Here is a 12,459-nt window from a genome sequence, read left to right as displayed (position 1 = left end):
GCTTAAGAAATCATCAGTCATTGTGGTACCACTCAAGGAAAGTCAATCCACTGTCTAAACATTTGGTTTTGTGCACATCCGTCAACATTTTCAGTACCCAATGTGCGCACAATTTTTGGTAATTCAAGTGCTCGGTTACAATGACATACAAAACACTATGAGAAACATTAAGAAAGTCATCCTGCAAGGAAGAAATTGTTAAGTGTCTGTTTTCTCTCACCTTATTGTCCACTTCCTGCATCAAACTTTCATTAATGACCGAAGGACTCCCACTCTGTTGTTCATCAAGCAAACTTGTGCGGCCATCTTTAAATGCCCTCACCCACTTTCTTACCATTCCATCACTCATAATGTTTTCTTCGTAAACTGCACAGATCTCATGATGAATATCAATCGCTTTTAGGCCTTTAGCACTAAGAAATCTTGTAACAGCCCGTACTTCACAGTCGACGGGACTCACGATTATCGGAGGCATCTTAAACACTCAGTACACATTGTAAACAAGGAAGAATCAGACTGTAATGGCGTCAGTACAGAGATTAAGGTACAGGCTTTCATGTAAAAATAAAATTATTGAGATACCTTAGCACGTCTTTTTTTAATTTCAAAATGGTACTTACTTAAAAAACACGCTTCCTATTTTTGGGAGGTGCATCAGTAAAAGCTGTTTCTCGTGTGACTTTTGCAGGAAGAATGCTTCTGGCAACTCAGAACAGACTACCTCTGGCAACACTGCGGGAGGGCGTGTTGAGGCCAGACGCAACAGATCGTGGCACTGGTGAGCAGCATTTGGACGACACACACACTGCCACTGTGCGTTGCGTGAGGCCTGCGGTCAGGCTGGCCATGTCCGTCCCCAGCAGCTGACACACTTCAAACAGCTCTGCAAAAGTGTATATTCCTGCAGCCACTGCTTGCTACCCAAGAACAACAGCATGTAATGTACCAAGACTACACCGATTAACAAAATGAAGAGACTGATACCACTTTGGGATTTCAAGCGTCTGATACCATTTCAGTCCTGGAATGAACAATACACATCTTCCGACGAACATATGATTAATTGGAGCTTATACAGCATCAATGACTTTCTTTAATGTCAATATGCAAAAATAATATTCTTCAAAGCTAGTGATCCTATTAATTTCACTTTAAAATAGAGAGGAATAAGTAAGTACATGATTTTTGAAGATAAACATAAGTCAAAAACAGCATAACATTCCATTATTTAATTAGTTTGAGTCTTACTAAATGTCATGTAAACTTGCAAATTCATGAAACTTTGTTTAAATGACAATTATGGAAATTCCTGGATTGAAAAATACATAAAATAAAGGAAAGGCAACCAGAAACATATAATGGAAAATAGTTAAAATTAACTATCAAGCTCTTGCTCGCAGCTTGCAGTTGTTACTGTGAGCATGTATGTTTTGGTGTATACGTGACTATGTGAGTGAATGTGGGTACTCTCACTAGAAAGAGAGCAAGAGCTCAAAAGCTAGCGTTTACAGTTTTCTATAAAGTGGTTTGGTGTGCCACACACCAGTCCTTTATAGGTAAGTGGTTGCCTTTCCCATATTTTACGTAAACTTAAGTTGTTTAACACTACAATTCATTAGTTAATCATCTACTTTTTGATCATGTAAATGCAGCTGGATTATTAAAAAAGCATGTTCGTTAAGTAAAAAATTCTGCAACATAATTCTGTAAGCAAAACAAATAGTGAAAATTTTGTCAAAAACAAAAAAATTGTGAAAATAAATTGTCATCAACAGATTTAAAAGGTTCTTACCATCTTCTTGTCAGCAAATACTCTGTTTCGTTAAAAATACATTTGTGAAAAACTAGTCAACTTTTATTCTGGAATGTTCCAACATACAACTGCAATTACTTAAAATAATTATTGTCACTATTTTAGTTTCTTTATTTTCCTTCACAATAAAATTTATATTTTTATTTAATTTTATTCTTCACTTAAAAAAATGGATGTAACTAAAATAAATGAAATGACACTAGGGGTTTCTCAGATGTTCTGGTGTGTAACCATAAATTATATATACTCACCAATAGTGCACTAGAAAAAGTTCATAATTCACATTTGATAATCACAGTGTCTTAGTTTGTCTGCTTAGGAGTCACTTCTTTAATTCTTTGTCAGGAGTAAGCAAATTCTTTGTTCTGGCTAGATCATCCCAAGTTGATTATGAAAATCTTTGTACTATCTGAATATGCTGAAGTTAGATGTATGTCTGTGATGTGATTGAGAATATCTAATAAAATTATGGCCACAGTGGAAAAATGTCACACTCATTTAAAAACTTTTGTTTTCCAGTTGATCTGTTGTTGAACTATGTGATATGTCACACATTAATCACAATAAAATAACTCATACAATCTGAGATTTGACACTTTTCTCACATTCATGGTTATAGTAAAGAAACTCCTGGCAGAATGCAAATAATTTAAGAGAAATGACAACATTATGGAAATGACAGATTGTTACTCATGATGCAGAGGAGATACTGAGTCACAAAGAGGCACAACAAAAGGAAGACTGCTATACATTTAAGCATTCGGCCAAAAGGCCTTTCTGTTGTGCAGAAAACACTCACATAAGCAGAACTCACACACACGACCATTGACTCTGGCCACTGATGATGTATGTGTCTGATTTGTGCTTGTGTGAAGGTATGTGTGTTTTCTACCCTACAAAAAGGGTTTTTGGCCTAAAGTTCACATTTAGAAGTTTTTCTTTTTTTTTCTTTTTTTGTTGAAAAGAAGATCAGCACAAAACAAGAAAAGATCAGTGGGTGCATTGGCAGACAGTGGCATACAGTGAGGGTGAGGGAGTGTGAACTGGGAGGAAGTGATAGGACAGAAGGGGTGAAAACAGTTGGGTGGCCGGCTGGAGTGGCCGAGCGGTTCTAGGCGCTACAGTCTGGAACTGCGCGACCGCTACGGTCGCAGGTTCGAATCCTGCCTCAGGCATTGATGTGTGTGATGTCCTTAGGTTAGTTAGGTTTAAGTAGTTCTAAGTTCTAGGGGACTGACGACCTCAGAAGTTTCCTCCCCCTCAGTCAATCCACCTCCTCCATACTCTCGTCCAGTCACCCTCACTGCATACCTCTCACCGTCCACAAACCCACTGATCTTTTCCCCTTCCCGCTCTTCCTCCTCCTCACAGCCTCCTGACACTGTGTCTGGTCCTACCACTGTCTAGTCCCTACATGCTCCTCCAGGCAGCCCTCTTGTCTCTCCCTACTCATAACCTGCTATCCATCCTTCCCATCCCATTCCAGATTGTCGATTTTGTTCAACGCGGCAGTTGCATTCTGGCTGCAGTGGCCGGAGATAGCAGCCATGTGTGTGTGTGTGTGCGTGTGTGTGTGTGTGTGCGTGTGCGTGTGCGTGTGTGTGTGTGTGTGTGTGTGTGTGTGTGTGAGGTGTGCCCCCACTTGTGGGAATGTGTGTGTGTGTTTTCTTTTCTGAAGAAGGCTTTGACTGAAAGCTGGATGTGTAATGGTCTTTTTGTTGTATCTGTCTGCAACTCAATATGTCATGTTTACAGTGAGTAGCAATCTGTCTTTTTCATAGAACTGTTTACATTTTTAAAGAAATTAAATAAATTATATATAAAATAATAACAAAAAAACCAATATACACAAAAAAGTGAGCACAATTTGTCCGCACATGCTGTTGTAACAGCAAAGCCCACCACCACAGCCCCACAGGGTTAGACAATATGATACCCCTCAATTCTCCATCTGTGAACAAGGTGAGGTAGGTCCATCCATCCATCCAACCATCCATCCATCCGTCCATCCCTCCCTAGTTACTCCCACTGCTCTGCCCCCTTATGGGATCAAATCCATTGCAATTTTGGACCATCTCACTTGTTTCATTGTCACTACATGTCCACCAACTGAAGTCTTTTGCTTTTCATCACTATAATGATAATAGGCTTCTTGCACAGTTGTTATAGTTCTGTATTTTGGCTCATTCTTCATTCTCCAGTCGTTGGAACCCAGACCTGTTCATATATTTTCCTGAGGACCTTTTCCTCAAATGTAAGTAGTTGTTTATGGTCTTGTTTTTAAGTCCTCCAGGTTTGACAGCCATATATGTTTTATAGAGTCTTAGTTTTAGTTGTTGATGATCTCCCTAGATCTTAATACAGGGTTTAGAGAGTTACAGCACCTGCTTCTCGCCTGCAGTGTGTGTTAATCTGCACTTCCATTAATGTTACTGCAGTAAACACTGTTCCAAGATATTTTAACTGTTTACATGCTTTCATCTGATATAGTTTACAGACAGATCTTGGGATTTATGGATCTTACTTCCTATGGATACATATTCTGTCTTTCAGTACTAATTTAAAGCCCAAACATTGATGCCACCAATTCCAGGATCTGAAACCTTTTCATTCTTCTTGCGTGCATGTTATTAGGACAATGTCACCTGCATGGCCAGATGGGCAATGCAGGGCTATTGTAAATGATTCAAGATGACTTAAACGAGGTTTCTAGTTGGTGAGATGAATGGCAACTAGTTCTAAATGTGGAAAAATGTAAGTTAATGTGGATGTATAGGAAGAACAAACCTATAATGTTCTGTTACAGTATTACTAGTGTCCTGGTTGACACAGTTAAGTCATTTCAATATCTGACCACGACATCACAAAGCGATATGAAATGGAATGGAAGGATTATATGAGAACTGTGGCAGGGAAGACGAATGGTCAACTTTGGTTTATTGGGAGTATTTTAGAAAAGTGTGGTTCACTTGTAAAGGGGACCACATGTAGGATGTTGGTGTGACATATTCTTGAGTACTGATAAAAGTGTTTGGGATCTATACTAGGTTGGACTGAAGGAAGAGATCAAAGCAATTCAGAAGCGGAGAAGTGGTCTGCCAGATTTGTTACTGGTAGGTTCAAACAACATGTAAATGTTGCAGAGATCCTAGGAGAGTTCAAATGGGAATTCCTGGAGGGAAGGTGACATTGTTTTTGAGAAACACCATTGAGAAAATTTAGAGAACCAGTATCTGAAGCTGACTGCCAAACAATTCTACTGCTGCTAACATACATTGCACGTAAGGACCATGAAGATAAGATTCAAGAAGCTCATACAGAAGCATATAGACAGTTGTTTTTCACTCGCTCTATTTGCAAGAGGAACAGGAAAGGAAATAATTAGAATTTGAGCAGAGGACCCTCCATCACAGTCCGTATGGTGACTTGTGGAGTATCTATGTAGCTGTAGATGTAGATTCATTTTATATTTTCCAAAGTATTAAATGTACAAACAGGAGTGGTGCACAAATAGAACCAAAAACTCACCTAGTTTGCACTGTGCCAACCAACAAAGCAAGAAAAGAGTTTTTGTGTGTTGGAATATGCAAGATGTTTATCTGTTACAATAGTGCAGTGGGCATTCAAGAGTAATTATGAAACAGAACTTCCATGTAAACAGAGCATTGTGCATTGGTATAGACAATTTAGGGATACTAGTTGCCTCTGTAAACAGAAAAGTACTGGCTTACCAAGTGTTCCAGATGCAACTGTGAAGAGCGTAAGGGAAAATTTTGTATGCAGTCCAAAAAATGGTCCACAAAAGTCATGAACTGTGTGGAAGATACTGTGATGGAACACCGCCTCATTGTAGCATTGCAGCATCAATGTTTGTCACTGCCTAAATGACGAACTTTTGCATTGCTCAATTGGGTGTAGTGGTGAATATGATGTGCCTGTGTTTCCTTCATGTGCAGATTGCCTGACCCAACAGTTTAACAGTTTTTCCTTTGGGGGTACATTAAGGCTAGGTTCACAGTAATTTTTTGTGAAGTATACATTTCTAGAATGTTGAGACGTAAAGGTTTATTAATCCATGTGTTGCAAAAGTTTCTACAGCCTATTGTTCAAAACTGTGTCACAGCTGCCATGAGACACTCTAAACCAGAGATGCCTGGCTCAGGTAGAAAACTTGCTGTGACAGCACACATGTTTACAAAATGATTTGTACTGCAGTATGCATGCAAACACTCGCCAAAAAAAGCTGATAAACAATGTGTGGAAGCTGCCAAATGCAGCATATCCAGTCAGCCAGATCAGCTTTTCTCCTCAAGAAGAACAAAGAAATTGCTAATGAGCCATTTTGAATTTTGAAAATCGAACTTCAGATTTGTGTTCAGTGACATCAAAAATATATAATAATGTGTAATTTTATGCAAATTGAACTAATAATACATATAAAAGTTTTCCTTAATTTTTATACTAGTTTTTTTGAGAAACAATTTTCCAGAACTGCATACAGCATAAAATAAAAACGGTTCAACTTATTAACATCTACCTTTGATGCCAGAGAAGTAAACACTTTTCTGGGAGTTTATACCTACAACACATGAAATTTGTTATTATTAACTATTTTTTGTGAAGCCATAAAGAGTGGGAAAAAAACAAAAATCGAACTCAAAGTTTGAGTTGGTACCAAATTGTTAAATTTAAGATTATTTCATTTTGAGTAGGTATAAACTCCCCTGAATTTAATTTAGTATCAACAGATGTTATCTATTTTTTATTTCAGATAAGTCCTGAGGGGCTACACTGCACGCAGTCTGCGTACTTCAAACTCACAGGCCCTTGACCAAACCATAACTACGGATGTAATTTTTTAAAAAAAATTGGAAATCTAAAATAAAGTTCAAAGTATGACCAATCATAATCCCCAAACAGTTCCTTTGTATCGTTTTTTATTGTTTCAAAAAAATAAACGTTCCAAACTTTGCCTACTTTCTTGCTCATTTGAATGAGAACCTGGCCTTAAGGACCACATTTACATACCACTGCTGCTAATAACACTGGACCTGCTCATGGAATGCATCAATGTCACTGTGATGACAAGATGTTCCTACAGAAGGTATGGAATGAACTCAGCTGGCACTCGGACACGTGTAGTGTGACCACAGGGATATATTTCAAAAATGTCTCATCTGACTGGGCCCAGTCCTGGGCCTTTAAGACACCTGCAACTCTTACACTCACTACCGAGCACATTTGTTCCTTAATGTTTTTTGTTTCTGGTAACAAAACTCGGTTTCAGCAGCTGGGCTACAGTGCTGGGACAATGCAGTCACATATGTGTATGTGTACATTTTTGTTTATCAGTTAACACTATCCAAAAACTTAGCACAGATATCACACTAATTTCTGTGCCTATCAACAGAGCAGCAGTTGAACTATTACGTTTACTCCTTCCATTTTTTACATTGCGCCCAGAACTTTATAGTACTGCATTATGTGCCCAGTTGCTGCTCAATGTGTCCTCTATATTGTGAAGTGTTGCCTTTCCCTCACAATAATGTTTCAGAACTGTACCCACAGCATTGTGGAAGAACAACAGGATGTGATGTGTATGAATAACATTTGGTCCTAGCTTCCAATAATAAAGTTATAAAAATTATATAATTTTTTTGTAATTCTAGCTAGTATGCCACCAGTTGAAAGAACTGTCTCATTTTTAACATATTATCTGGTATAAAACAATACTGAAAAGTATAAATTCTCACCATAATCATTGTTTACAGTACAGCCTTCTGTGCCATCAATATTATTCGTTGGCACAAAAGTGATGTTGCCTAGCTTCAGTACGGAAGCAACAATCTTGAAGACACTCATCACCTCATCCTGCATGAACCCCAGCGTATCCATAGCTCTCTGCAACAAAATGAGTAGTCTAATCTTAAATTATCTTCTTTTGTAAACCATTAAGACAATACATTATTTCTTTCCCATCATCTCATACTTGTACAAAACGAAAGTAAAGGAGTTTTATATGAAATACATACACAGCAGTATTTAACAATAAAACCACTAGTGTTTTAATGTTCACGTATAAACCACTGCAGATGTGTCAAAAAGGTTAGCCCAAAATGAAATATGAACCATATGAATATTGGGAAAGTGAAGGTTTACTAGTAATAAAAACTGCTAACAGAGTGAAGATCTTAATAGGTATAAACAAAAGGGTTAACACTTTTGACAAGACTCATATCATCTGTACATTCTTTTTCTGAATTGTAATTCAGAAAAAGAATGTACAGATGATATGAGTCTTGTCAAAAGTGTTTACCGTAAATTCACTCAGAATTATGATTTACAACAGGGACAGCTGAATAGAGCATGGTAGAACTTAAAAATGAAAGTTATTGATTCCAGTTCATCTCAGTCCTTGGATCTGAATGACTTGTCTCACTTACACTTTCTCTTTCTTCCATCTGTAGCTCCTGTCTATTTCTTGACGAAAGAATTACTGGGTCTGAATGCTTGCAATTCTTCCATCTTTCTTTAAGTGATACAATTTAACACCGAACACGCAGACAAGAGAACAGTACCTTTTGTGCCTTGCACGTAGAGAAATAACACACATGCAAGCTTAAAATCGATGCAGGCACTTTAGTTGCTTTGGTTTGAAGCTGGTATTTTTATCTTTCTTGTGCATATTTCAGTGAGAATTTTCGGTTCCCACATCACTGAACAAACACTGTCATTACACCTTCTATCTTGTTTCCTGTATTTATAATTATTATTTGAATGTCTGGTCATACACTATCTGATCTTAAGTATCAGGACACATATTTGTGGGCATTAATATGGAGTGTGCCCAACCTTCACCTTTTTGATGGGCTGCACTAAGTTGGGGACACTTCAAATGAGGTGCCTGAATGTCTGAAGGAATTGCAGCCCATTCTTTATCATGAGCTGAAATACAAGAAGGTAGTGATGTTGGATGCTGGGGTTTCTTGTTAAGTAAATGTTGTAACTCATCCTGAAGGTGTTTCGGTGGGTTCAGGTCAGGACTCTGGAAGACTAGTCCATTTCAGCTGTGAGGGACATTTGAAAAGTCTGTGCAAAGTCCGAGAGATGGCACCACTGGTGTGTATACAGGTCATGTTTAGTTAATAGCATCTTTGGAAAGAACGCACACCAAGTTTCAGCCATGTTGGGCTATTTTGTTGTGTTTGGCATTCGTGTGAGTCAAGGAAGTCAAGTGATTGTCAAAAGATGGACGAAGAAGAATTTCGTGTGGTGATTAAACATTACTTTATGAAAGGCGTAATGCCTCAGGAGACTAAAGAGAAGCTTGATAAACATTACAGTGACTCTGCGCCTTCGATTAGAACAGTTTATAACTGGTTTCAAAATTTTTGGAGAGGTCATATGGGCACAAGTTATGCTGAACATTTTGGACGCCCTGTGGAGGTTACGACTCCAGAAATCATTGATAAAATCCATGATATCGTGATGGATGACAGAAGAGTTAAGGTGTGTGAGATTGCTAGTGCTGTGGGTATCTCGAATGAATGGGTACATAATATTTTGCATAAGCATTTGGACATGAGAAAGCTATCCGCAAGATGGGTTCCACGATTGCTCACGCTTGACCAAAAACGGTGTCGTGTGGAGTGTTCCTACGATGGTTTGCAGCTGTTAAGGAAGAATCCGCAGGACTTTAAGCATTGTTTCGTCACTGTGGATACATTAATACACTCCTGAGACCAAACAACAATCTAAACAATGGGTTACCAAGGGAGAACCTGCACCAAAAAAGGTGAAGACCATTCCTTCAGCCAGAAAGGTTAAGGCGACTGTATTTCAGGATTCGCAAGGGATAATCCTCATCGACTACCTACAAAAAGGGTAAAACTATTACAGGTGCATATTATTCATCGTTTTTGGACTGTCTGAAAACTGAGCTGCAAGGCAAAAAAGTCCTTTTCCATCACGACAATGCACCGGCACACACCTCAGCAGTTCTGGTCGCAAAATTATTGGAAATACTATTCCAGGTCGTTTCACATCCCCCTTTTCTCCAGACTTGGCTCCCTCGGACTACTATTTGTTCCCTAATTTGAAGAAATGGCTGGCAGGACAAAGATTTTATTCAAACGAGGAGGTGATTGCAGCAACTAATTGCTATTTTGCAGACTTGGACAATTCCTATTATTTGGAAGGGATCAACAAATAAGAATAACATTGGACAAAGTGTCTAAAAGGAGACTGTTGAAGAATAAAAAAGGTTTACCCCAAACACATAAATAGTTTTTATTTTTGCACGGACTTTTCAAATGCCCCTCGTATGATACTGTCCACAAACCATTGCCCCACAGAGCTTCTTTATGACAGGATGCATTGTTATGCTGAAACTATCAACAATCATCCCCACTATAAAATGTGTTCATATCGTTCTACATTTAGCGTCTTTTTATGTGCAATATGGGATCGCAACCTAAACAGAAAAGACACACCCACACTGTAAAATCACCTCCTCTGTACTTCCCTGCCAACACGACACATGATGGTGGGTAACATTCTCCAGGCACACACTCAACTTAAACATTTCCAATGAATTTCCACCAGATGAAACATAATTAATCACTTCAAATCACTCCTTTCCAGTCATCCACTGTCCAGTGCCATCACTCTTTACACTATCACAAACATCAGTTGGCAATGATTGGTAAAATATGTGACTTATAAGGCTCTGCTTGGCCACTGTACCCAATCTTTTTAACTCTTCACAGACAGTCATTGTGCTAGCTGGACTGCTGGAACACTTTGGAAGTCAGAAGTGATTCTTTCAACTGAACTAATGTGATTTTTTAAATACACTCTCTACAGTGCTCTACTGTTGCTGTGTGTCAGTACATGAGGTCTGCTTGATCCTGTTTCAGCTGTGGTTGCTTCTTCACGTTTCCGCTTCACAATCACATCGCAAACGGCAACCCGTGCAGCTTTAGAAGAATTAATGAAAAACTGCTCCACTTCCTGTTGAGAACTTTAGTGACTGTATTACCAGTTCTATCTTTCAAATTCTAAAGGTGGCAGGGGTAAAATATAGGGAGTGAAAGACTATTTACAATTTGTACAGAAACCAGATGGCAGTTATGAGAGCCAAGGGGCATGAAAGGGAAGCAGTGGTTGGGAAGGGAGTGAGACAGGGTTGTAGCCTCTCCCCAATGTTATTCAATCCGTATATTGAGCAAGCAGTAAAGGAAACAAAAGACAAATTCGGAGTAGGAATTAAAATCTATGGAGAAGAAATAAAAACTTTGAGGTTTGCCAATGACATTGTAATTCTGTCACAGACAGCAAAGGACTTGGAAGAGCAGTTGAATGGAATGGACAGTGTCTTGAAAGGAGGATATACGATGAACAATGACAAAAGTAAAATGAGGATAATGGAATGTAGTCGAATTAAGTCAGGTGATGCTGAGGGAATTAGATTAGGAAATGAGATACTTAAAGTAGTAAAGGAGTTTTGCTATTTGGGGAGGAAAATAACTGATGATGGTCGAAGAAGAGAGGATATAAAATGTAGACTGGCAATGGCAAGGAAAGCGTTTTGAAGAAGAGAAATTTGTTAACATCGAGTGTCAGGAAGCCGTTTCTGAAAGTATTTGTATGGAGTGTAGTCATGTATGGAAGTGAAACATGGACGATAAATAGTTTGGACAAGAAGAGAATAGAAGCTATCAAAATGTGGTGCTACAGAAGGATGCTGAAGATTAGATGGGTAGATCACATAACTAATGAGGAAGTATTGAACAGAATTGGGGAGAAGAGGAGTTTGTGGCACAACTTGACAAGAAGAAGGGACCGGTTGGTAGGACATATTCTGAGGCATCAAGGGATCACAAATTTAGCATTGGAGGGCAGTGTGGAGGGTAAAAATCGTAGAGGGAGACCAAGAGATAAATACACTAAACAGATTCAGAAGGCTGTAGGTTGCAGTAAGTACTGGGACATGAAGAAGCTTGCACAGGATAGAGTAGCATGGAGAGCTGCATCAAACCAGTCTCAGGACTGAAGACCACAACAACAACAACCAGTTCTGGCTTTTACAAGGTGTACAACATTGCTTGTGCCATTTGCCGATAGGTGGCGACAACGGTAAGTAGCGGTCGAAAGAAATAAATCGCAGACGTCAGGCAGTTAGCTTGGACCTCAGTCAACATAACCTCATTCAAACATTAGTCGATTTGTGTCTGCATCATAAAGTTGTTCTTGATTGAAAATGTCAGTTTACGAGTCTAATTATCGTCATTTGCGGGCGGTGTTACTGTTTTGTTTCAATATGAAGAAAACAGTGGCTGAGTCTCAGCAAATGCTCTCAAGTACGTATGGTAGGGACGCTATTAATGAAAGAACATGTCATGAGTGGTTTCAGTGCTTCAAGAACAGTGATTTTTAAAGTCGTAGTCTGGCATAGTGAGTGAATGTTTTCGAAGATGCAGAATTGGAGACATTGCTTAGTGAAGACCCATGCCAAACTCAAGAAGAATTGGCATGATTAGTGGAAGTGACACAGCAAGCCATTTCAAAATGTCTCAAGTCTATGGGCACGATTCAGAAAGAAGGAACTTGGGTCCCATGTGAGCTGAAACCAAGAGACGTTGAAC

At 38.8% G+C, this 12,459-nt stretch overlaps 1 protein-coding gene across 1 annotated transcript in view; it reads right to left on the bottom strand.

The window, feature by feature from the left end:
• The window catches only part of LOC124718973 (unconventional myosin-Ia), a 784,983-nt gene that overhangs the window by 211,676 nt on the left and 560,848 nt on the right, over positions 1 to 12,459 (bottom strand). Inside the window, 1 exon segment of the mRNA XM_047244645.1 lies at positions 7,567 to 7,714. Within this exon segment, the coding sequence (XP_047100601.1) occupies positions 7,567 to 7,714 (148 nt within the window).

The sequence above is a fragment of the Schistocerca piceifrons genome, chromosome 10 (genome assembly GCF_021461385.2).
Source record: "Schistocerca piceifrons isolate TAMUIC-IGC-003096 chromosome 10, iqSchPice1.1, whole genome shotgun sequence".
Taxonomy (NCBI): Eukaryota; Metazoa; Arthropoda; class Insecta; order Orthoptera; family Acrididae; genus Schistocerca; species Schistocerca piceifrons.
Note: the sequence above shows the minus strand (reverse complement) of the source record. Positions and strands in the feature narration are given on the sequence as shown.